The sequence below is a fragment of the Tachyglossus aculeatus genome, chromosome 14 (assembly GCF_015852505.1).
Source record: "Tachyglossus aculeatus isolate mTacAcu1 chromosome 14, mTacAcu1.pri, whole genome shotgun sequence".
In the NCBI taxonomy this organism is placed as follows: domain Eukaryota; kingdom Metazoa; phylum Chordata; class Mammalia; order Monotremata; family Tachyglossidae; genus Tachyglossus; species Tachyglossus aculeatus.
The window spans coordinates 54,486,506-54,513,437 of record NC_052079.1 but is presented as its reverse complement, the minus strand read 5'-3'; the positions used below and the strand labels follow the sequence as shown (position 1 = coordinate 54,513,437).

The window sequence follows — 26,932 nt, the reverse complement described above, 5'->3', positions numbered from 1 at the left end:
ATGCAGCAGCTGGTGGACCACCCCGCAGACATGGCCACGGCGCTGCTGGCCGGCGAGAAGCTGCGGGAGCTGATCCTTCCGGGCCCGCAGGACGAGAAGGCGGGCTCCCTGGCCGCCCTCCTGCTGCAACTCAAACTGGAGCTGCCCTTCGACCGCGTGGTCACCATCGGCACCGTGCTCGTCCCCATCCTCCTCGTCACCCTCGTCTTCACCAAGAACTTCGCCGGTAAGGCCCGGGAGACGGGGCCTCGCCCCCGGCATCCTCCTCCTCCTCCTCCTCCTCCTCCTCCCCATCACCCTTCCCTGCCTCCTCAGCCCCCTCATCCCCTTCTCCATCCGGCTCTGGTTGATTCTGGTTCCCCTTATTTATCGCCTAGAGACGCTTCCAACGGGGCCTCGCCCCTGGCATCCTCCTCCTCCTCACCCCCTTCATCCCCTTCTCCATCCGGCTCTGGTTGATTTTGGTTCCCGTTATTTATCCCCTAGAGACGCTTCCGCCTCCCCACCCTGGTTTGACCCGCCACCCGCCCGGACATCTTCCCCACCACCACCACCACCACCACCACCATCCTTATCTCCCCAGGCAGGGAAAGACCCTGCCGGAATTGGGAAGCACAGATGATGGGGGGAAAGAAGAGGTTGGGAGGGCGTTCCCCACCCTGGGGGGTCTGCACCCAGGCCTGGGAGTTTGGGGGAGTAAGATGCAGGGGGGGGGGGACTCCCTCCAGATGGGAGGTGAGGGGGTGGGAAAGACCCCCTCTCCAGATAGACACGGGTAGGCAGGTGATGAGAAAGGACACCGAGCTGTCCGGCTTGGACTGAAGGCGCCTCTAGAATCAGGGGGGGTCTGAGTAGCTGCAGAGAGCAGACAGGGAGGGGCAGAGGGACTGGAAAAAACAGAGACACACAAGAGAGAGGGAGAGAGAGAGCTCCGGAGGCCAAACAGAAGTCTTTCCGGGCAATCTGGGGACGATAGTGACATGCCCCATGCCGTCACCATGGCACTGTTGCTGGGCACGAGTCAAACACCAGGAGAGACTAGAGCCTGCAAACCAGACAGTCAATCAATCCAGGGTATTTACCATGTGCGGAGCGCTCTGTCAAGCGCTGAACTAAGCACCAGTCTGGGCCTCCCAACCCCCTCACTCCCAGCTCCCATCCATCCCGGGGGTTAATCGTCCCCGTTTGAACCAAGGTAGGGACCCTGAGGAGAGCTGCCAACAGAGGACTTGATAATCACTGCTGACCTTCCCTGAAAAGCTCCTGGGTTTTCCAGGACTACTCTCCCTGGAAAAGGCCCTAGGCCACAGTTCATCCACGCTTGATTACCCGTGTTTAGTTTTTCCCGCTTCTGCATTGGCACGTTCCTCACTTCCACCTCCCTCTCCTGCTCACCTGGGGTCCAAATCCCACCACCAAACTTCCCCGTTTGCTGTTGTCCGTTGCTTTGTGTCTTCTGCTCCGCTCTCCCCTTCTACTAGCATGGAGAGTTAAGTGCTGACAATATCTTTCTCGGGATGTGCACTAGAATGAACTACTTCTCCAAACCACCTTATTCCAAAAAAAAAAAAAACCCAAAAAGCTAAGAGAGGCAGAAGTCTCTAGAGAAGCAGCGTGGCTCAATGGAAAGAGCCCGGGCTTAGGAGTCGGAGGTCATGGGTTCAAATTCCTACTCTGCCAGTTGTCAGCTGTGTGACTTTAGGCAAGTCACTTCACTTCTCTGGGCCTCAGTTACCTCATCTGTAAAATGGGGATGAAGACTGTGAGCCCCCCGTGGGACAATCTGATCACCTTGTATCCTCCCCAGTGCTTAGAACAGTGCTCGGCACATAGTAAGTGCTTAAAAAATGCCATTATTATTATTAGAGAAGCAGCATGGCTCAGTGGAAAGAGCCTGAGCTTAGGAGTCGGAGGTCATGGGTTCAAATCCCGACTCCGCCAATTGTCAGCTGTGTGACTTTGGGCAAGTCACTTCACTTCTCTGGGCCTCAGTTACCTCATCTGGAAAATGGGGATGAAGACCGTGAGCCCCACGTGGGACAATCTGATCACCTTGTATCCTCCCCAGTGCTTAGAACAGTGCTTTGCACATAGTAAACCCTCAACAAATGCCATCATTATTATTCTCTGGGCCTCAGTTACCTCATCTGTAAAATGGGGATGAAGACCGTGAGCCCTACATGGGACAATCTGATCACCTTGTATCCTCCCCAGTGCTTAGAACAGTGCTTCGCACATAGTAAGCGCTTAACAAATGCCATCATTATTATTATTATTAATGTTGCCAATTTAGATGTTTGCCCTGTGCCTTCATTTTGGTGAGGTTGTGAACTTCTTGTGGGTAGAAACTACATCTTCATTACTCGCGTACGTTCCCAGGCGTCCAGCACAGCCCCCTGCTCAAAAAATGCTGTTGATAAAAAAGTTCCTACAGACTAAAAAGATGGTGTGAGCTTTGACTGGTTCAAGTAGCGTTACCAGTGCGCATATTCATCCCTGGTCTGCCCTGAGTCCCTGCCATGGAGAGAACCCAGGCTTGGGCACTACGTGGGGAGGGATGCAGAGGGAGGAGAAAATACAGTCTCTGCTGCTAAAGGGCTGATAGTCCGATGGGTCTGACCTCAAATACGCACACAAACACACACTTACACACACACATACGTCCACCTTCCAGGGTGCTGTTGTAGAGACAGAGAGAGGATGCCAAATCTGTTGTATTGCCCTCTCGCCAATGCTCGGTAAGTGGTCTGCATACAGTGAGTGCTCAATAAAAAAACATCGATTGGGGATTGGGCAGCATTCATTCATTCATGCATTCAATCGTATTTATTGAGCGCTTACTGTGTGCAGAGCACTGTACTAAGCGCTTGGGAAGTCCAAGTCGGCAACATATAGAGACGGTCCCTACCCAACAACGGGCTCACAGTCTACCTCCTTCCCCTCCCCGCAGCACCTGTATATACGTATTTATGTTTGTACATATTTATTACTCTATTTATTTATTTTATACATATTTATTCTATTGATTTTATTTTGTTTTTTATTTTGTTAATTTTTTTTTGTTGTTTTCTGTCTCCCCCTTCTAGACTGTGAGCCCCCTGTTGGGTAGGGACCGTCTCTAGATGTTGCCAACTTGTAATAATAATAATGATGGCATTTATGTCTGCTGTGGGGCCTCTTCTAGACTGTGAGCCCACTGTTGGGTAGGGACCGTCTCTATCTGTTGCCAACTTGGACTTCCCAAGCGCTTAGTCCAGTGCTCTGCACAGAGTAAGTGCTCAATAAATACGATTGAATGAATGAATGCATGAATAGAAGGGGGAGACAGACAACAAAACAAAATGTGTTTTGGAGGGAGGCATGATGGAGGGAAGCAGGGACATGCAGATGGGTAAGCATACACACACACACACAAAAAAAAACAACAACAACACACATATACACGCATGCTGTCAAGGGTTCCCTGGCGGGGCCAGAGGGATAAGAACTGGTCTCTGCCTTTGCAGGATGAGCAGCAAGGTGAGGGGAGACCAGACACACACAACCAATACAGAGACGAGGAAATACGAAGCACCAAAATCAATCAATCAATTGTATTTATTGAGCGCTTACTGGGTGCAGAGCAGTGTACTAAGCCCTAGGGAGAGTACAGTACAGCGCTTAGAACAGTGCTTTGCACATAGTAAGCGCTTAATAAATGCCATCATTATCATCATTATTATTATTATTATTACAGCAGCTAGGGAGTCAAAGGGGTTGGGGACTCCAGTCCACGATGCTTTCATGTAAATTGTACTTTGGAGCTTTGGAACGGGGAGGTTTTTGGCAGGAGATCCCATTCCTGGATCCCATTCCTGAGTTCTGCACTGTGGAAATGTCAGTTTCATTCCATACCTGGCCTGCTCCGAGATCCTCTGCTGGCAGAGTTCTCTGGTATTGGGAAAGGATCGATGCGAATTGCACTTCCCAAGCACTTAGTACAGTGCTCTGCACCCAGTAAGCGCTCAATAAATATGATTGAATGATGGGAAGGGGGAGAGGTCGCTGAGATGGGACCTTCTAGACTGTGAGCCCACTGTTGGGTAGGGACCGTCTCTATATGTTGCCAACTTGGACTTCCCAAGCGCTTAGTACAGTGCTCTGCACACAGTAAGCGCTCAATAAATATGATTGAATGATGGGAAGGGGGAGAGGTCGCTGAGTTGGGACCTTCTAGACTGTGAGCCCACTGTTGGGTAGGGACCGTCTCTATATGTTGCCAACTTGGACTTCCCAAGCGCTTAGTATAGTGCTCTGCACACAGTAAGCGCTCAATAAATACAATTGATTGATTGATTGATTCTAGTACTTCCCCGGGTGGGGAAAGGTTCAGGGGTCTGACCTGCATCTCTAGGAGCCGGGGACAGCTGAGACTGGGTGGACTGGGGCTTTGGACCCTAGAGAAATCAGCCCACGGCGATCATTTCACTGCCCTGTCCTCCCGGATTTCTGGCCCAGGAGCCTCATCATCATCATCATCATCATCATCAATCGTATTTATTGAGCGCTTACTGTGTGCAGAACACTGTACTAAGCGCTTGGGAAGTCCAAGTTGGCAACATATAGAGACAGTCCCTACCCAACAGTGGGCTCACAGTCTAAAAGGGGGAGACAGAGAACATCTCGTCACCTGGACAGAGATCCCAGGAACCAGGACCTCTTTCCGATACTGCCAAAAGAGGAGAACGATCTGGGAAAGCAGAGTTTGGAGTCATTTGTTGCCAACTTATGTTGCCAACTTGTACTTCCCAAGTGCTTAGTACAGCTCTGCACACAGTAAGCGCTCAATAAATACGATTGATTGATTGATTGCTTGATTGATAAGTCCGCTCTGCAGGGCTGGAGGGTGCCGGGTTGAATTCAGACCAGGCGGCGTGGCCTAGTGGAAAGAGCACAGACCTGGAAATCAGAGGACCTGGGTTCGAATTCCATCTCCTCTGCTTACTGGCTGGGTAAACCGCTTCATTTCTCCGCACCTCGGTCTCCTCATCTGAAAAATGGGGCTTCAAATACCTGTTCTCCTTCTCGTTCATTCATTCATTCATTCAATCATATTTATTGAGCGCTTACTGTGTGCAGAGCACTGGACTAAGCGCTTGGGAAGTACAAGTCTCACTAAGGAAGCAGCGTGGCTCAGTGGAAAGAGCCCGGGCTTTGGAGTCAGAGATCATGGGTTCAAATCTCGGCTCCGCCACTTGTCAGCTGTGTGACTTTGGGCAAGTCACTTCTCTTCTCTGGGCCTCAGTTACCTCATCTGGAAAAATGGGGATGAAGACTGTGAGCCCCCCGTGGGACACCCTGATCACCTTGTAACCTTGCCAGCGCTTAGAACAGTGCTTTGCACATAGTAAGCGCTTAATAAATGCCATCATTATTATTATTAAGGGAAGTCTCACTTAGACTGCGAGCCCCATATGGAACAGAAACTGTGTCCAACCTGATGTTCTTGTATCTCGACGAGGCAAGATGGTCTGGTGGAAAGAGCGCAAACCTGGGAAGTCCGAGGACCTGGTTTCCAATCCCGGCTCTATCACGTGTCTGCTGTGTGGTCTTGGGCCAGTCACTTCACTTCTCTGGGCCTCAGTTACCTCATCTATAAAACGAGGGTTAAGCTTGTGATCCCCACGTGGGACCAGGACTGCGTCCAACCTGATGACCTCGTATCTACTCCAGGGCTTACAATAGAGAAGCAGCGTGGCTCAGTGGAAAGAGCCCGGGCTTGAGAGTCAGAGGTCATGGGTTCAAATCCCGGCTCTGCCACTTCTCAGCTGTGTGATTTAGGGCAAGTCACTTCACTTCTCTGGGCCCCAGTTATCTCATCTGTAAAATAGGGATTAAGACTGTGAGCCCTCCGTGGGACAACCTGATCACCTTGTAACCTCTCCAGCGCTTAGAACAGTGCTTTGCACAGAGTAAGCACTTAATAAATGCCATCATTATTATTATTATTAACAGTGCCTGGCACATAGTAAGGGCTTAACAAATACCTCAATTATTATCATTATTATCCACCCCAGAGTTTAGTACAGTGCTTGGTGTAAAGAGTAAACACTTAACTGAGAAGCAGTGTGACTTAGTGGAAAGAGCCCGTGCTTGGGAGTCAGAGGTCATGGGTTCTAATCCCCGCTCCCCCACTTGTCTGCTGTTGTGACCTTGGGCTTGTCACTTCACTTCTCTGTGCCTCAGGTCCCTCATCTGTAAAATGGGGATTAAGACTGTGAGTCCCACGTGGGACAACCTGATTACCTTGTATCTACCCCAGCGCTTTGAGCAGTGCTTGACACATAGTAAGCGCTTAGCACATGCCATTATTATTATTATTAACAAATAACATCATTATTACCAGGCAAGAGTGCCAAAGGTCCTTAGTGGAAAGAGCACAGGCTTTGGAGTCAGAGGTCATGGGTTCGAATCCCGACCCCGCCACATGTCTGCTGTGTGACATTGGGCAAGTCACTTAACTTCTCTGAGCCTCAGTTACCTCATCTGTAAAATGGGGATTAAGACTGTGAGCCCTACGTGGGACAGCCCGATCACCTTATATTCCCCCCAGTGCTTAGAACAGTGCCTTGCACATAGTAAGCACTCAACAAATGCTATTATTATTATTATTATTATTATTATTATTATTATTTTATTATTATTCAGGCTCAGGACAAAAACGAAATTTTCTACTGAAATTTTTTTCTCTCCAAAACACCTTTCCCTCATGCAAATGCATAACAGTGACGCTGTTTATTTGCTAAGCACTTGCTATATGCTAAACCCTGGTAGGTGCAGGATAACTCAGGCAATCATTGTTATAAACACTGGGGAAGAGTACATGGATGAGAATTGGATCTGGTCCCTGGCTCCCAAGGAGTTCACAATTTTAAGAATATGCATCGGGTGGATTGTGATAGACATGTAAGGAGAGATGAAATGATAAAAATACAAAAATAATATAAAAGGCACAGATGACAGTGATTCCATTAAAAACAATAATCCGGCATGGCCTAGTGAAAGGAACATGAGTATAAGAGTCACAAGACCCAGGCCCAAATCCCAGGCACTAAATTTCTCTGGACCTAAAATTCCCTCATGTGTTCAATGGGAATTAAGCCCCTTATTCTCTTTCCCTTTCAGATTCTGAGCCCTGTGTGGAACAAGGACTAACTGATCACATTGACTATTTGTTTTACTTGTGCATATTTACTATTCTATTTATTTTGTTAATGAAGTGCATCTAGCTTTATTTCTATTTATGACACCTGTCCACATGTTTTGTTTTGTTGTCTGTCTCCCCCTTCTAGGCTGTGAGCCCGCTGTTGGGTAGGGACTGTCTCTATATGTTGCCAACTTGGACTTCCCAAGCGCTTAGTACAGTGCTCTGCATACAGTAAGCGCTCCATATATATGATTGAATGAATGAACGAATGAATGATCACAGTCCTTTTCCTAAGCAGGGTTCCCAGCCAAATCACTGTGACTTGCCTGAGGCTGCAGAGCAGGGACCAGAACCCAGGTGTCTTAACTCCCAGCCCCATGCTCTTTACACTAGGTCATGACCCCTTCTGTAGTCTAATAATAATAATAATAATGGTATTTGTTAAGAGCTTACTATGTGGAAAGCACTGTTCTAAGTGCTGTATCTACATAAACAAGTTTTCAGCAATCTAAGCCCTATTAACGATCCCTAATATGGAGGTTGGGTGATTCGGGGACATTTGTCTGCCGGGTGACCTTGGACAAATCACTTTACTTTTCTGTGCCTCACATCTGTAATAATAATAATAATGATGGCATTTATTAAGTGCTTACTATATGCAAAGCACTGTTCTAAGCGCTGGGCGGGATACAAGGTGATCAGGTTGTCCCATGTGGGGCTCACAGTCTTCATCCCCATCCTCCAGATGAGGTCACTGAGGCCTGGAGAAGTGAAGCGACGTGCCCAAAGTCACACAGCTGACAAGTGGCGGAGCCGGGATTTGAACCCACGACCCCTGACTCCAAAGCCCGGGCTCTTTCCACTGAGCCACGCTGGGGATTGAGACTGTGAGCCCCACGTGGGACAGGGACTGTGTCCAACCCGATTTGCTTGTATCATCATCATCATCATCAATTGTATTTATTGAGCGCTTACTGTGTGCAGAGAGCACTGTACTAAGCGCTTGGAAAGTACAAGTTGGCAACATATAGAGATAGTCCCTACCCAACAGTGGGCTCACAGTCTAAAAGGACTTGGACAGATCACTTTACTTTTCTGTGCCTCAGTTACCTCAGTGATTTGTATCCACTCCAGCGCTTAGCTCAGTGCCTGGCACATAGTGCGCTTAACAAATACCATTGAAAAAAAGAAAAAAAGAGCTCTGGGGCCCATCGTGGAACCCTGAATCCAGCTGCCCTGGGCCACGGCCCATCCAGGGGACAGTAGTTCAAGCTCGGCCCCCGTCACAGGTGCCAAAGAGCTGTCGGATGCCAACTAAATGCCTTGCCATCTGTGGGCCGTGCCCGCCTGGTCCCCTAGGGAGCCTATGGCCACTTAGATTTGCTTTTGGCCACCTGGGCTATATCTGCTGGGGGTTGGCCAGTGTTTCCTCTTCTCCGGTTTTTCATTCTCTCTCCGTCCAACCGTTTGTCTGGGTTTCAATCGATCGATCGATCATATTAATTGAGCGCTCAGTCGGCCATCCAGCCCTGCGGGTGTGTGGGCTGTCTGTTCGTATTGGGGAGGGGGTTGCTTTTGGGGTGGGGGGCAGTGGCCCGGTTGCCGAGGTATGGTGGTCTGGAGAGAGGGCAGTTGCCCCCAAGCAGGGGGCGGAACCGGGGGTCGTCTACTTTCTGGTGGGGTTGGGGGTGTCTCCTGGCTGGCAGCCCCAATGTTCTGCTGCTGCATCGCTCCCATCTCACTTTGATCATCATCATCATCATCATCAATCGTATTTATTGAGCGCTTACTGGGTGCAGAGCACTGGACTAAGCGCTTGGGAAGTACAAGTTTGATCCACCAGGCCCTGAGTGGGTAGATATGGCAGCGTGGCTCAGTGGAAAGAGCCCGGGCTTTGGAGTCAGAGGTCATGGGTTCGAACCCCGGCTCTGCCAATTGTCAGCTGTGTGGCTTTAGGCGAGTCACTTCACTTCTCCTGGCCTCAGTTCCCTCATCTGTCAAATGGGGATTAAGACTGTGAGCCTCCTGGGGAACAACCTGATCACCTTGTAACCTCCCCAGTGCTTAGAACAGTGCTTTGCACATAATAAGTGCTTAATAAATGTCATTACTATTATTATTATTATATGGGGAAGGGGGTTGAGCTCCCCTGTGGGGAGAGGGACTGTGGCCCCCCGGGACTGTCCAGCACAGGGACAGTTTCCCTGCCCTTAAGGAGTCTGTTATCTAGCTGGGGAGACACATACTAAAATACATTTTACCTCATCTGTAAAATGGGGATTAAGACTGTGAGCCCCCTCGGGGACAACCTGATCACCTTGTAACCTCCCCAGCGCTTAGAACAGTGCTTTGCACATAGTAAGCGCTTAATAAATGCCATTCTTATTATTATTATATGGGGAAGGGGGTTGAGCTCCCCTGTGGGGAGAGGGGCTGTGGCCCCCCGGGACTGTCCAGCACAGGGACAGTTTCCCTGCCCTTAAGTAGTCTGTTATCTATCTGGGGAGACACATACTAAAATACATTTTACCTCATCTGTAAAATGGGGATTAAGACTGTGAGCCCCCTCGGGGACAACCTGATCACCTTGTAACCTCCCCAGCGCTTAGAACAGTGCTTTGCACATAGTAAGCGCTTAATAAATGCCATTATTATTATTATTATATGGGGAAGGGGGTTGAGCTCCCCTGTGGGGAGAGAGGCTGTGGCCCCCCGGGACTGTCCAGCACAGGGACAGGTTCCCTGCCCTTAAGGAGTCTGTTACCTAGCTGGGGAGACACATACTAAAATACATTTTACCTCATCTGTAAAATGGGGATGAAGACTGTGAGCCCCCAGTGGGACAACCTGATCACCTTATAACCTCCCCAGCGCTTAGAACAGCGCTTTGCACATAGTAAGCGCTTAATAAATGCCATCATTATTATTATTATTACATTTTGGAGAGAAATAAATAAAAAGGGGGTTATGCGTGTGAGTTGGGGTACAAGGATCTGTAATTATTCTGATTATTAATAATAATTATTGTTATTAGTAGTAGTAGCACTAAGTGCTGGGGCAGATACGAGATAATTAGGTCCCACATGGGGCTCACAGTCTAAGAGGGAAAACAGGGATTGGATGCCCATTTTGCAGATGAGGGAACTGAGGCCCAGAGAGGTGAAGTGATTTGCCCAAGGTCACAGGGTAGGTAAGTGGTGGAGCCAAGATTGGAACCCAGATCTTCCGACTCCCAAGCCCGGGCCCTTTTCACAAGGGCACGCTGCTTCATGAGTGCTCAGGTGGTTCAGAAGGGGTAACGGGGCAGGTGGGGGATATAAACTGTGGAGAGTTTACGTTAATTTACATTTATTTACTTTACTTGTACGTATCTATTCTATTTATTTTATTTTGTTAGTATGTTTGGTTTTGTCTCCCCCTTTTAGACTGTGAGCCCACTGTTGGGTAGGGACTGTCTCTAGATGTTGCCAATTTGTACTTCCCAAGTGCTTAGTACAGTGCTCTGCACACAGTAAGCGCTCAATAAATACGATTGATGATGATGATGATGATTAATCAAGGCAGGATTCCTGGAGGAGGTGAGACTTCAGATGGGATTTGGAGATGGGGAGACGCCTGGTCTGTTGGATTTGAAAGGGGAGGGATTCTAGTCCAGGGGAGGGAATGAGCAAGGAGACAGAGACAGGAGATGGGGCTTCCAGGTAGAAGGTGAACTTCAATCAATCGATCGATCGATCAGTGGTATTAGATTGAGCGCCTACTGAGTGCTAAGCGCTGTACTAATTGTTTGGGAGAGTATAATGTTGCTACAGCTTCCCTGATCTCAAGGAGTTTCCAATCCCAAAGGGAAATCAAGGTTTGATGAAAGTTTGCTCCACATCAAAGGAAGCAGTCAGAAAGAGTGTTTACAAATAGTAAAAGCAGGAGGAGGAACAAAGGTCTAATAAGTAGGACAGATGTGTCAGGATGAACAAATGAGCAACTGTGAAACACGCACTTGGGAATAAAATAAGTGCTAAGTTCTAAGGCTGGTGTTTTGTATATTAATTGGGGAAGGTTTCCTGGAGGAGGAGGAGGAGGGATTTTTAGGAGGACTTCGAAGACGAGGAGAGCTGTGGCCTGGGGAATTTGCGGGGAAGGGAGTCCCACGCTGGGAAGTTTCATCTTGAAAGCTTGTGAGGATGCTGAAGGTCTGTGTTTTAGCTCTGCCTCAGCCTCCAGCCCACCCCCGCCCAGTCCCCAAGCCCAATCCCACCCAGCCCCAGCCCTGAGGGCTAAATGCTGCCTGGATTGCCGGGGGCGTCTCTTAGGCTCCCCACACCCCCACACTGGCAGGGGCCCCCAGTGGGCAGAGTTTGGTCCCCAATCTGGCAATGGCTCCGAACCAAAGCAGAAGCGGTCATCTGAGAGCTCACCTCCTCCAGGAGGCCTTCCCAGACTGAGCCCCTTCCTTCCTCTCCCCCTCGCCCCCCTCTCCATCCCCCCATCTTACCTCCTTTCCTTCCCCACAGCACCTGTATATATGTATAGATGTTTGTACATATTTATTACTCCATTTATTTTAATTGTACATATCTATTCTATTTATTTTATTTTGTTAGTATGTTTGGTTTTGTTCTCTGTCTCCCCCTTTTAGACTGTGAGCCCACCGTTGGGTAGGGACTGTCTCTATATGTTGCCAATTTGTACTTCCCAAGCGCTTAGTACAGTGCTCTGCACATAGTAAGCGCTCAATAAATACAATTGATGATGATGATGATGAAATGCTGCCTGGATTGCCGGGGGCCTCTCTTAGGCTTCCCACACCCCCACACTGGCAGGGGCCAGCAATGGGCAGAGTTTGGTCCCCAATCTGGCAATGGCTCTGAACCAAAGCAGAAGCGGTCATCTGAGAGCTCACCTCCTCCAGGAGGCCTTCCCAGACTGAGCCCCTTCCTTCCTCTCCCCCTCGTCCCCCTCTCCATCCCTCCCATCTTACCTCCTTCCCTTCCCCACAGCACCTGTATATATGTATATATGTTTGTACATATTTATTACTCTATTTATTTATTTTAATTGTACATATCTATTCTATTTATTTTATTTTGTTAGTATGTTTGGTTTTATTCTCTGTCTCCCCCTTTTAGACTGTGAGCCCACTGTTGGGTAGGGACTGTCTCTAGATGTTGCCAACTTGGACTTCCCAAGCGCTTAGTCCAGTGCTCTGCACACAGTAAGCACTCAATAAATACGATTGATTGATTGATTGATTAAAACCCCTGAAGTTGGCTCTCGGTTGTCCACGACTGGATTCCCTAACGTGCGGTTTCCCGGAGGTTGGCCCCGGCCCTGGCCCTAGTCCCCTCTGAATCTGCCATTGGCCGCAACCCCGGTGGGGCACGGAGGTGGCTCTCTCCGGAGTGTCAAGCCCGTGCTCTTTTCACAAGGGCACGCTGCTTCGGAAGTGCTTAGGTGTTCAGAAAGGGTAATGTGGCAGTTGGGAGATATAAACTGTGGAGAGTTTACATTAATCAAGGCAATCCGACTTAATCAAGGCAATCCGGCCTGGCCCGCATCATTGGCCTCTTCTCTTCCGGCTAGAGAAGCAGCGTGGCTCAGTGGAAAGAGCCCGGGCTTTGGAGTCAGAGCTCATGGGTTCATATCCCGGCTCCACCAATTGTCAGCTGTGTGACTCGGGGCAAGTCACTTCACTTCTCTGTGCCTCAGTTCCCTCATCTGTAAAGTGGGGTTTAAGACTGTGAGCCCCCTGTGGGACAACCTGATCACCTTGTAACCTCCCCAGCGCTTAGAACAGTGCTTTGCACACAGTAAGCATTTAATACATGCTGTTATTATCGAGGAACAGCGTGGCTCAGTGGAAAGAGCCTGGGCTTTGGAGTCAGAGGTCATGGGTTCAAATGCCGGCTCTGCCAATTGTCAGCTGGGTGACTTGGGGCAAGTCACTTCACTTCTCTGGGCCTCAGTTCCCTCATCTCTAAAATGGGGATGAAGACTGTGAGCCCCCCATGGGACAAGCTGATCACCTTGTAACCTCCCCTTCGCTTAGAACAGTGCTTTGCACATAGTAAGCACTTAATAAATGCCATCATTATTGTACGGATAAAAAAGAGGTAACCGTGGTCCCCCAGGAGCTCAAAACACCTTCCAGACTCCCCCCATGATTCTACCCTTTTTGCAGTTGGGAGAGGCAAGGTCCAGAGATGGTCACCGACTTTAGGGAGGTCCCTCAGAGTATCAGGAAGAGCTGAGACTAGAACTCAGATCTTCTGCCTTGCGGGCCAGCGCTCTTTTCTGTGGGTTGTCTGGCCTCACACCATGGGAAGACTGTCAACCCCACCCTGCTGTATCACTCCTGGGGGGGGTGGGAAGGGGTTAGAGGGGGGCACTTGGAGCCTGTGAGTGGCCGGATTCTTTCTCCCTGACCTCCACACCCGCTGGACCTCAGGCGGGCTCCCAAGACGGCGTCCAGCGTCGGGCCAAGAGGAAGGGAGTGCCCGAACCCCCGGCTGGGGACCCTGGTGAGTGGCCTTGCCCTGCGCGGGCTTTGTTTTTTCGCGAATACGTCAGGCCCATTCATTCATTCACTATTCAGTCGTAGCGCTTAGTACAGTGCTCTGCACATAGTAAGCACTCAATAAATACGATTGATGATGATGATTTATTCAGCGCTTACTATGTGCAGAGCACTGTGCTAAGCGCTTGAGAGAGTACAGCGCAGTGATAAACGGACACATTCTCTGCCCACAGTGAGCTTATTTACAGTCCAGAGGGGAAGGCAGACGTTAATAGACAGAAAGAAATGACAGATATAGACATGAGTGCTGTGGGGCTGGGAGGGGGGAATGAATAAAGGAAGAAAGCCAGGGCGATGCAGGAGGGAGCAGGAGAAGAGGAAAGAAGGGCTTAGGCAGGGAAGGCTTCTTAGAGGAGATTGCCTTCAGTGAGGCTTCAAAGGCACGGATGGGAGAGTAGTTGTCGAATTTGAGGAGGGAGGCCAGAGGCGGGACGTGGGCGAGGAGTCGGAGGGGAGACAGATGAGCTAGAGGGACAGAGAGAAGATTGGCATTAGAGGAGTGAAGTGTGAGGGCTGGAATGAAATCGGAGAGGACTGCCTTCTCTGGCCGATTCCCCGGGGTCTCTCGGCAGAGATTGCGCAGGACAAGTCAGTCAGTCGGTCAGTAGTATTTACTGAACGCTGATTGTGTGCAGAGCACTATACTAAGCACTGTGAGCCCACTTCTAGGCTGTGAGCCCACTGTTGGGTAGGGACCGTCTCTATATGTTGCCAACTTGTACTTCCCAAGTGCTTAGTACAGTGCTCTGCACACAGTAAGCACTCAATAAATACGATTGATTGATTGACTGATTGGGAGAGCCCAATATAACCATAAACAGACACATGGATGGCTGGACGGGGGCGGGGAGGACTAGCAGCGCGCCGTCCCAGGTTCACCCAACTCTCGATTATCCAGGGCCAGCTAGAGCCCGGGCTGGGGAATCAGAAGGATCTGGGTTCTAATTCCTCCTCTGTGATTTGTCTGCTGTGTGACCCTGAGCAAGTCCCTTCACTTCTCTGTGCCTCGGTCACCTCATCTGTAAAACGGGGACTAAGACCGTGGGACGGGGACTGAGTCCAACCTGAATTGCTCGTGTCCACCGCAGGGCTTAGTACGATGCCTGGCACCTAGTAAGTGCTTAACAAATACCATAAAAAAGATCATCATCATCATTAGTAGCATTTGTTGAGGACCTACAGGGTGTAGAGCACTGTACTGAACACACCTTCTGTGCCACCAAAATTGCCACACTGCTTAGCTCCCTTACTTTTGTACCTCATATACGTGGTTTGCACATAGTAAGCACTTAATAAATGCAATCATTATTATTATATATATTCTGTGGTTCCCTTCTCTGTCATTAAGTGTCTGTCTTCTCCCCTGCTATACCTTTAAGTCCTTGAGGGCAGAGATTGGGTTCATTAAATTTTAAGTGTTTAATACAGTGCTCTGCACTCGGTATGTACTATTGATGCCGATAATGCTGCAAAGTAGGTAAGGGGCTCTGAGTCTTCATCATCATTAATAGTATTTGTTGAGTGCCTGCTGTGGGGAGGGCACTGTACTAAGCACCCGAGTGCAGAAAACTGTACCGGACACCTGTTTCACGCGGAGCACCAAACTAGAGAAGCAGCTTGGCTCGGTGGAAAAGAGCACGGGCTTTGGAGTCAGAGGTCATGGGTTCAAATCCCAGCTCTGCCAATTGTCAGCTGTGTGACTTTGGGCAAGTCACTTCACTTCTCTGGGCCTCAGTTCCCTCATCTGGAAAATGGGGACCAAGACTGTGAGCCCCACGTGGGACAACCTGATCACCTTGTATCCTCCCCAGCGCTTAGAACAGTGCTTTGCACACAGTAAGCGCTTAATAAATGCTATTATTATTATTATTATTATTATCATTATTATTATTATTACTGTGCTTCCCAGCACTTTAACTGGGGACTTGGGACAACACAACAGAAGTGTCTTCTTTGAACCCAAGGACAACTCTATGACTCCAGTAGCAATGGAAGCCGTGGTCCCCGCCCACAGAGAGTTTATAATTTAAAGGGGGAGGGAGAAGGATAAGAACAGGAGTAGGAGGGTAGATCCGTATGCCAAGAAAACCAAAAACCCCAAAGCAATTAAATAGATCAATAATACGAAGACGGTTAGACACTTATTGAGTTAGTGGGGCCGGTAAGAAGACCGGGGCATGGGCCGTAGAGAAGGTGTGAAACTCAAACCAGTCTATGAGACTTCCTACAGATGACAGTCAATCCAATCAGTCAACGAGGCCGTGTGACAGGAGTTTGAGGCCACCGGTTCAGTGGAGGCCTCTGGATTATCCGAGGAATTCATTTATCCGCCCGATCTCAAGCCCCCTCTGGCCACGGATAATCGACAGTTTGTCTGGGCCGGGAAGCCGAGGGCGAGAGGAATGTTCTCTGGCAGACGGACTCGATGAGGGATTTTGCTTAATTTTATGGCCCAGGCGAGCCGGGGACCAACGAGGAAGAGGAACGGGATCTGAAAAAGCCCCCTCCTTCGTCCCGGGGACGGGGGAGAAGGCAGCTTCTCCACGGATTCCCAGGCTGTGACGTGGACAAAGTGGAGGACGGCTGCCCCGAGAAAGGTAGATTTTTGGTTTTTTCCCTGAAGGAGAGTGTGGGGAGAGGGGAAGGGTCGCCGGGATTTCTGGACCAGAACCTGGGGGCTGATGCGTTGGTTCCGAGCAAGAAGCAGGCCAGAGCAGCGGGGAAAGTCGGGGGGCCTTCCCCATCCCACCCTGGGGGTCCAGCAGGGACGGTCCCTTTTTGGAGTCCGAGCTCACGGCCCCAGGGCAGTAGCTCAAATAATTATAATAACCACTGTGGTATTTGTTAAGTGCTTACAAAGTGCTTACAAGGTAGATACAAGGTAATCAGGTCATTCATAGTCCCTGTCCCACACGGGACCCACAGTCTTAATCCTCATTTACAGATGAGGTAACCGAGGCCTGGAGAAGTAAAGTGACTTGCCCAGGGTCACACAGCAGGCACGTGGCAGAGCCGGGATTCGAACAACGTCCTCTGGTTTCCGGGCCTGTTCTGTCTCCAGTAATAATAATAATAATAATGATGGCATTTATTAAGCACTTACTATGTGCAAAGCACTGTTCTAAGCGCTGGGGAGGTTACAAGGTGATCAGGTTGTCCCACGGGGGGCTCACAGTCTTAATCCCCGTTTTACTGATGAGGTAACTGAGGCCCAGAGATGAAGTGACTTGCCCAAAGTCAAACAGCTGACAATTGACAGAGCTGGGATTTGAACCCATCACATCATCACATCAATCGTATTTATTGAGCGCTTACTGTGTGCAGAGCACCGTACTAAGCGCTTGGGAAGTCCAAGTTGGCAACATATAGAGACAGTCCCTACCCAACAGTGGGCTCACAGTCTCAAAGGGGGAGACAGAGAACAAAACCAAACATACTAACAAAATAAAATAAATAGAATAGATATATACAAGTAAAATAAATAAATAAATAGAGTAATAAATATGTACAAACATATATACATATATACAGGTGCCAAAGCCCGGGCTCTTTCAACTGAGCCACGCTGCTTCTCCTTTCCAGTAGGCCACACCAAGCGCCCATCGGGTGCCGTGAGTCGTGCTAAGCGTTGGGGGAAATGTAGCAGGGAGAAGGGACACGTCGGCCGTCCCCGGGGAGCTTACGGTCTCGTTGCGGGGGTGGGCGTCCCTTTGGGGTGTCCTGCCCCGGCCGGCCGGTTCTCGGCCCGGGCCGAGCGGGAGGTAACGCGGCGTTGTGGGCTTCCTCCTCGCAGGGAGAAGAGGGCCTGGCCCTGAGCTGGCTCCACCGGACACCGAATAAAGGCACCGATGTGGACAGAGATCTTTTGTCTCCTTTCTCGTCCTCCGGATTGGGGGCGGGAGGGGCTCGGGGCCGGCTTTACCTCGAGGATCTGCGGTCGTGTTGCGTCCTGCAAGGAGTCTCCCACCCATCCCGGTTGCCGTCCCCTCCGGGGACAACCTGTGGCCGAGACCGGCCCGGCTCCGGGGAGTGGTTGTCCTGCGCTGACCGTGTGTGTTTGACGTACCTCGCCGGGCTCCAGGGTCTCCGTTCCCCCCACCCTGCCCCTCACCGCACCCCTTCCCCTCGGCCAGCATTGTCCCTGGTGGAGCCGTGGCCAAAGGGGGCCATGAGAAGCTTGACTGGATATGTGGGCGTATTTGAACATACATGGGTGACTGTGCATACGTGTTTCTGGGCGGGGGTGGAGGGGGTTGCCTGTCTGTATAAATGTTCGAGTTCATGTAGGGTGGTGCCCAGTAATAACGATAATAATAATGGTATTCGTTAAGCTCTATATGCCAAGCACTGTACTAAGTGCTGCGGGAAAAAGGAGGTAATTAAGTCCCACGTGAGGTTCACAATCTAAGTCGAAGGGAGAACAGGTCCTGAATCCCCGTTGGGCGGTTGAGGGAACTGAGGCCCGGGGAGGTGAAGTGACAGCCAGGATTCGAACCCAGGTCATCTGCCTCCTACGTCCATGTTCTCTCCATCCGGCCGCACTGCGTCTCGTGTGTGTGCCCGCATGTCTGTGCATGTTGGCCTCCTGACCCTGCTTCCATCCACCATTTTCACTCCTTCCTTCCCCCCGCGGCGGCAGCGGCAGCGTCGGGCAGGGCTCTGTGCGGGGAAAGTTTACAGTTGGGGCTCCACCTGCCCAGACCCTGGGACCTTGAAGAATAATAATAACTGTGGTATTTGTTTGGCGTTTACTGTGTGCCGGGCACCGTACTAAGCGCTGGGGTGGAGGCGAGCAAATCGGGTTGGATGCGGTCTCAGTCCGACGTGGACGACGGGAAGAGGAAAGGGCACACACAGTGTGATGGGAAGACAGAGCACAAAGGCACACAAACACACACTCACACACACAATCGAGGCGGGAGAAGGTGGAAATCACCACCGCCACGAACGTTTGCCCCCCACTTTCCACGCCAGGCAGGGACTGGAGAGGTTGAAGGACCTGGAACTGACCGGGCTAATCTGGGAAGGCTTCTGGGGAGAGGTGGGGTTTGGGAGTACATAATAATAATAATGATGATGGCATTTATTAAGCGCTTACTATGTGCAAAGCACTGTTCTAAGCGCTGGGGAGTTTACAAGGTGATCAGGTTGTCCCACGAGGGGCTCACAGTCTTCATCCCCATTTTCCAGATGAGGGAACGGAGGCCCAGAGAAGTGAAGTGACTTGCCCAAAGTCACACAGCTGACAAGTGGCGGAGCCGGGATTTGAACCGATGACCTCTGACTCCAAAGCCCGTGCTCTTTCCACTGAGCCACGCTGCTTCCCCAGGAGGAAAGAGGGAAGAGGGAAAAGAGCTGGGAAGTAGGTTGGGGTCTTCGGCCCACTTTAAGGCTTTCCTCTGACTGATCTCTGGGGTCTCAAGGGGGTCAGCCGGAGTGGGGGAGTTAGACCCAGGACTTTTTCTCCTTTTTTACTGTCAACCCACCGAAGATCCGCCCTCTCTCCCTGCTTTTCTAGCTTCTCCTTCCTCTACTACTCAGGCTGCAGGCGGAGATCTCCGCCTCTCACCGAGGCTTCATCAATCGTATTTATTTATTTGGGAGAGTGGATAGAAACTGAGAGGAAGGAGTGGGGCGGGACACGGGGAAGGACTTTCTGCCTGACCAGGACAAGTGACCCAAGGGGTGACGGAGTCGGGGGGGTCTCCATCCCTGGAGCTCGTTAAAGAAAGAATAGACCGGCCCCCTTTCCCCGGTGGGAGAGTCACTCCGCTGCCTGGAGGCAGGGGGCTGACCGGGATGACCTGGCCGGGGACCCCAGATGGCAGGTTCAGAGGCACACGTTCACCCCGGGGAACCCCGGAGCCTCCCAGCATCAAAATTGAGTTAGATGGCTTCTCTTCCAACACCCACCTCCACCCTCTGGCAGGATGCCATCAGGGAAAATCGGAGACTCTGCGGCCCCGAGATGGGCACCTGTCAAACTCGGGGCGCGTCCCAGAGCCGGTTGGCTCGGTTTCGCCCCCGACAATTAGGGGGAGGGTCCCGGGGTCACCTACTCCCCATGCTGCGGTCCAGAAGTATTAGTAATAAGAATGATAATAATGATTGTGGTATTTGTTAAGTGCTTACTACGTGCCAGGCACCGTAGTAAGCGCTGGGGTAGATACAAGGTAATCGGGTTGGACGAGGTCCCCGTCCCACGTGGGGCTCACAGTCTTGATCCCCATTTTCCGGACGAGGTCACCGAGGCCCAGAGGAGTGAAGCGACTTGCCCGAGGTCACAAAGCAGACACGGCGTGGCTCAGTGGAAAGAGCCCGGGCTTTGGAGTCAGAGGTCGTGGGTTCAAATCCCGGCTCCGCCACTTGTCAGCTGTGTGACTTTGGGCAAGTCACTTCACTTCTCTGGGCCTCAGTTCCCTCATCTGTAAAATGGGGGTGAAGACTGTGAGCCCCACGTGGGACCACCTGATTGCCTTGTATCCCCCCAGCGCTGAGAACAGTGCTTGGCACGTAGTAAGCGCTTAACAAACGCCATCATGATTATTATTATTATCATTAAGTGGCCGAGCCGGGATTAGAACCCACATCCTTCGGACTCCCGGGCCCGGGCTCCGTCCACTGGGCCGAGCCAGTCGTAGAGAAGCAGCGTGGCTCGGTGGAAAGAGCCCGGGCTTGGGAGTCGGAGGTCATGGGTTCAAATCCCCGCTCCGCCAATTGTCAGCGGTGTGACTTTGGTCACTTCTCTGGGTCTCAGTGACCTCACCTGTCAAATGGGGATGAAGACTGTGAGCCCCCGCGGTGGGACAACCTGATCTCCTTGGGTCCTCCCCAGCGCTTAGAACGGTGCTTGGCACACGGTAAGCGCTTAACGGATGCCGCCACGACGACCATTGTCGGGTGCTTGCCGTGCGCGGAGCTCCGTAGCGAGCGCCGGGGAGGGCACGCCGGCGCCCCGCTCCCCGCCCCCAGCGATGCCCTCCGTCTCTGTCCCGCAGAGGAACCCATCTACTGCTACACCCCGCACAACTTCACCCGGGACCAGGCCCTGTACGCCCGAGGCTACTGCTGGACGGAGCTGCGGGACGCCCTGCCCGACGTGGACGCCAGCCACTGGCCCTCCCTGTTCGAGCACAAGTTCCTGCCCTACGCCCTGCTGGCCTTCGCCGGCATCATGTACGTCCCGGCCCTGGGCTGGGAGTTCCTGGCCTCCACCCGCCTGACGTCCGAGCTGAACTTCCTGCTGCAGGAGATCGACAACTGCTATCACCGGGCGGCCGAGGGCCGGGCGCCCAAGATCGAGAAGCAGATCCAGTCGAAGGGGCCGGGCATCACGGAGCGGGAGAAGCGCGAGATCATCGAGAACGCGGAGCGGGAGAAGAGCCCCGAGCAGAACCTGTTCGAGAAGTACCTGGAGCGGCGGGGGCGCAGCAACTTCCTGGCCAAGCTGTACCTGGCCCGGCACCTGCTGATCATCTTCCTGAGCGTGGTGCCCATCAGCTACCTGTGCACCTACTACGCCACGCAGAAGCAGAACGAGTTCACCTGCGCCCTGGGGGAGCCCCCGGACCGCAGCAGCGGCCCGCGGCTCAGCGTCCGCGTCAACTGCAAGCTGCCCTCCGTGCAGCTGCAGCGCATCATCGCCGGGGTGGACATCGTCCTGCTGTGCGGCGTCAACCTCGTCATCCTGGCCAACCTGGTCCACCTGTTCATCTTCCGCAAGTCCAACTTCGTCTTCGACAAGCTGCACAAGGTGGGCATCCGGGCCAAGCGCCAGTGGCCCCGCTCGCCCTTCTGCGACATCAACATCCTGGCCATGTTCTGCAACGAGAACCGCGACCACATCAAGTCCCTCAACCGCCTGGACTTCATCACCAACGAGAGCGACCTGATGTACGACCACGTGGTCCGCCAGCTGCTGGCCGCCCTGGCCCAGTCCAACCACGACGCCACCCCGGCCGTGCGCGACGCCGGCGTGCAGACCCTGGACCCCAGCGCCGACCCGGCCGACGGGCCCGACGCCCACGACCCGCCGGTCGTCAAGCGGCCCCGCAAGAAGATGAAGTGGATCCCCACGGGCAACCCGCTGCCCCAGCCCTTCAAGGAGCAGCTGGCCATCATGAAGGTGGAGAACCACAAGGCCGAGAAGCCCAAGCCCGCCCGCAGGAAGGCGGCCGACGGGCTGGCCGCCCCGCTGCTCGACGGGGCCGCCAAGGCCGGGCCGGGGCCGCCCCCGCCCCCGCCCCCGCCCCCGCCCGGCCCCGCCAAGGCCGAGCCGGGCGGCGGGGAGAAGAAGCACGCCCGCCACTTCTCCCTCGACGTCCACCCGTACGTCCTGAGCGGCCGCAAGCCCAAGCCGGACCTCCCGCCCGTGGCGGCCAGCCTGCCCGCCTCCAGGAGCCAGGAGGCCGTGTTCCTGGACCCGGACGCCCTCACCCCGCCTCCCGCCAAAGGTACCCGGGGCCCGGCGGGGAGGGCCGCGGAGGCGGGAACGCTCTCCCGGGACCCCCGGGCGACCACCACCGGTCCGGGCTCGGCTCGCCGGAGGCGGGGGGAGCCGTCGAACGGGCCGTCGACTCGTTTTTGAGCGAGTCGACGTTTCGGGCGAGTCGACACGGTCCCCGGCCTCCGAGGGAGGGCCCGGAGCGGCAGCGTGGCCTAGTCGTTAGGGCCTCAGCCTGGAAGTCAGAAGGACCGGGGTTCATTCATCCGTTCATTCAGTCGTATTTATTGAGCGCTCACTGTGTGCGGAGCGCTTGGGAAGTCCAAGTTGGCAACACCTAGAGACGGTCCCTACCCGACGGCGGGCTCACAGTCTAGAAGGGGGAGGCGGGCGACAAAACAAAACATATTAACAAAATAAAATAGAATAAATATGTACAAATAAAATAGAGTGATAAATCCGTACAAACGTATATACAGATATACAGGTGCTGTGGGGAGGGGAAGGAGGTGAGGCAGGGGGGAGGGGTTCTAATCGCGGCTCCGCCACCTGCCTGCTGCGTGACTTTGGGCGAGTCACTTCACTTCTCTGGACTTCAGTCACCTCATCTGTAAAATGGGGATGAAGACTGGGAGCCCCATGGGGACCGGAGACCATGTCCAACCTGATTGTCTTGTAGTAACAATAATAATAATAATAATGGCATTTATTAAGTGCTTACTATGTGCCAAGCACTGTTCTAAACACTGGGGAGGTTACAGGGAATAATAATAATAATAACAATAATGGCATTTATTAAGTGCTTACTATGTGCCAAGCACTGTTCTAAACACTGGGGAGGTTACAGGGAATAATAATAATAATAATAATAATAATAATAATAATAATGGCATTTATTAAGCACTTACTATGTGCAAAGCACTGTTCTAAGCACTGGGGAGGTTACAAGGTGATCAGGTTGTCCCACGGGGGGGCTCCCAGTCTTCATCCCCATTTTCCAGATGAGGTAACTGAGGCCCAGAAAAGTGAAGTGACTGGCCCAAAGTCACACAGCTGACAGTCGGCGGAACCGGCATTTGAACCCCTCACCTCTGACTCCAAAGCCCGGGCTCTTTCCACTGAGCCACACTGCTTCTCTAATAATAATAATAATGGTATTTTTTAAGCCCTTACTATGTGCCGAGCACTGTTCTAAGCGCTGGGGGAGATACAGGTTGATCAGGTTGTCCCACGTGGGGCTCCCAGTTTTAATCCCCATTTTACAGATGGGGTAACTGAGGCACAGAGAAGTGACTTATCCAGAGTCACACAGCTGATAAGTGGCTGAGCCAGGATTAAAACCCGCGACCTCTGACTCCCAAGCCCGGGCTCTTTCCATTGAGCCACGCCACTTCTTGACACATAGTAAGCGCTTAACAAATTCCATCATTGCTATTATCGAGGGCGTCATGGTGACAGTAAGCGCTCAATAAATACAATTGAATTGAATGAATGAATGAATGGGAGGGAGCCAGCCCAGGGGGAATAAAGAAAGGAGGAGGCAGGTGAGAATTTACAGTACCGCCATCCCTACAGCCCCGATGTACTTCAAAAGTACTTCACGTATATGATGGAAATACGTCTCGTGTACGCGGAAAGTGACATTCGTTCAATCGTATTTATTGAGCGCTTACTGTGTGCAGAGCACTGTGCTAAGCGCTTGGGAAGTACAAGGTGGCCACATATAGAGACGGTCCCTACCCAACAACGGGCTCCCAGTCTATATCTTACAGACTTTACTACTCTGCCTCCCTGTAATTTATTTCACCGTCCATCTCCCCCCGTTTAGACTGTAAACTCCTTGAGGGTAGGGATCGTGCCTACTATTGTCCCCGCTCAAGTGCTCAGCACAGTGCTTGGCACACAGTAGACCGTAGCCTCCTCAAGGGCGGGGATTGTGTCTACTCTCTCTGTTGTATTCGCCTAAGCAGAGTGCTCCGTCCCCAGTAGTAAAAATAACGGTGGTATTTGCTAAGCACCTAATACGTGCCAGGCGTGGTACTAAGCACTAGGGGAAATTCATTCATTCAACCATATTTATTGAGCCCTTACTGTGTGCAGAGCACTGTACTAAGCGCTTGGGAATACAAGTAAATCGTGTTGGACACAGTCCCTGTCCCACATAGATTCATTCATTCATTCAATCGTATTTATTGAGCGCTTACTGTGTGCAGAGCACTGTACTAAGCACTTGGGAATACAAGTAAATCGTGTTGGACACAGTCCCTGTCCCACATTCATTCATTCATTCATTCATTCAATCGTATTTATTGAGCGCTTACTGTGTGCAGAGCACTGTACTAAGCACTTGGGAATACAAGTAAATCGTGTTGGACACAGTCCCCGTCCCACATGGGGCTCACAGTCTTAATCCCCATTTTACAGATGAGGAAACTGAGGCCCAGGGTACTGAAGTGATTTGCCTATTCATTCATTCATTCATTCAATCATATTTATTGAGCACTTACTGTGTGCAGAGCACTGTACTAAGCGCTTGGGAATACAAGTAAATCGTGTTGGACACAGTCCCCGTCCCACATGGGGCTCACAGTCTTAATCCCCATTTTATAGATGAGGAAAGTGAGGCCCAGAGTAGTGAAGTGATTTGCCCATTCATTCATTCATTCATTCATTCAATCGTATTTACTGAGCGCTTACTGTGTGCAGAGCACTGTACTAAGCGCTTGGGAAGTACAAGTTGGCAACAGATAGAGACGGTCCCTACCCGACAGTGGGCTCACAGTCTAGAAGAGGTCCCACAGCAGACAGATGGTGAAGCAGGTTGTTGAAGGCGGGGAATCATTATCAATCGTATTTATTGAGCGCTTACTGTGTGCAGAGCACTATACTAAGCGCTTGGGAAGTACAAGTTGGCAACATATACAGACAGTCCCTACCCAACAGGAGGAATGTGACTTCCAACTCTGTTATACTGTATTATTATTATTATTATTATGGTAAGTGTTAAGCGCTTACTATGTGCCAAGCACTGTTCTAAGTACTGCGGTAGATACGAGGTGCTCAGGTTGTCCCACACGGGGCTCACAGTTTTAATCCCATTTTACAGATGAGGTAACTGAGGCAAAGAGAAGCTAAGCAGCTTGCCCAAAGTCGCACAGCTGACAAGTGGCAGAGCTGGGATTGGAACCAACGTCCTCTGACTCCCAAGTCCCTGGTCTTTCCACTAAACCACGCTGCTTCCCTACTCTCCCAAGCGCTTAGCACAGTGCTCTGCACACAGTAACTGCTCAATGAACATGACTGATTGATCTGTATTTTCCCCGGGGGCACTGACCACGAAAATCAAGAAATGTCAGGAGACTCAAGGGGCTGGACATCTAAAAGCTGGTTATGGGCAGGGAATGTGTCTGTTTATTGTTCTATTGTACTCTCCCAAGCGCTTAGTACAGTGCTCTGCACACAGTAACTGCTCAATGAACATGATTGATTGATCCATATTTTCCCCCGGGGGCACTGACCGCGAAAATCAAGGAATGTCAGGAACTTTAAGGGGCTGGACATCTATAAGCTGGTTATGGGCAGGGAATGTCTGTTTATTGTTATATTGTACTCTCCCAAGCGCTTAGTACAGTGCTCTGCACACAGTAACTGCTCAATGAACATGATTGATTGATCCATATTTTCCCCCGGGGGCACTGATGGCGAAAATCAAGGAATGTCAGGAACTTTAAGGGGCTGGACATCTATAAGCTGGTTATGGACAGGGAATGTCTGTTTATTGTTATATTATACTCTCCCAAGCGCTTAGGACAGTGCTCTGCACACAGTAACAGCTCAATGAACATGATTGATTGATCCGTATTTTCCCTGGGGGCACTGACCGCGAAAATTAAGGAATGTCAGGAGCCTCAAGGGGCTGGACATCTTTAAGCTGGTTATGGGCAGGGAATGTGTCTGTTTATTGTTATATTGTACTCTCCCAAGCGCTTAGGACAGTGCTCTGCACACAGTAACCGCTCAATCATCATCATCATCAATCGTATTTATTGAGCGCTTACTATGTGCAGAGCACCGTACTAAGCGCTTGGGAAGTACAAGTTGGCAACATATAGAGACAGTCCCTACCCAACAGCGGGCTCACAGTCTAAAAGGGGAAGACTGAGAACAAAACCAAACATACTAACAAAATAAAATAAATAGTCTGTTTATTGTTGTATTGCTTAGTACAGTACTCTGCACAGGGTTAGCGCTCAGTAAAAATAAATGGTCCCGGCCGGCCACGCCGGGTGACGCGACCGCCTTTTGTGTTGTCCATCTTGTCTGTCTCCCCAGACGCCCCAGCGTTGGACAAGGAGATCCTCTATCCCGCCGAGCCCGTCCGGACCATCCCCTCTCCGGCCGGACCCTTCGGCCCCCGCAACCCGGGCCAGGCCTCCGCCACCGTGCCGGGAGGCCGGGGCAAGCCCTCGCCCCTCGCCCTGCTGACCCGCAACCCCACGCACGCTCTCCTGCACATCAACACCCTGTACGAGGCCCGGGGTGGAGAGGAGGAGGGCGGCGGGAGCCCCGGCGGTGGCGGGGCCGGACTCCGGGAGAATCCCTCCCGCGGGTCCCCGGACCCGGCCGACGTCCTGTCCCTCCCAGGCGCCCAGCAGCTCCGCCTCGCCTCCTTCGAGGAGCCCCGGACAGTCGTGAGCCCGCTGGAATTCTAGTGAGTCCTCCTCCGCCC

The 26,932-nt window shown here is 51.7% G+C and overlaps 1 protein-coding gene across 1 annotated transcript; it reads left to right on the top strand.

Moving 5' to 3' along the window:
* PANX2 (pannexin 2) lies at positions 1 to 26,932 on the top strand. Its single transcript, XM_038756576.1, has 3 exons — positions 1 to 226; positions 20,759 to 22,213; positions 26,536 to 26,932. Exons 1-3 carry the CDS (start codon positions 1 to 3, stop codon positions 26,913 to 26,915), a joined length of 2,061 nt encoding a protein of 686 aa, XP_038612504.1. The 3' UTR covers positions 26,916 to 26,932.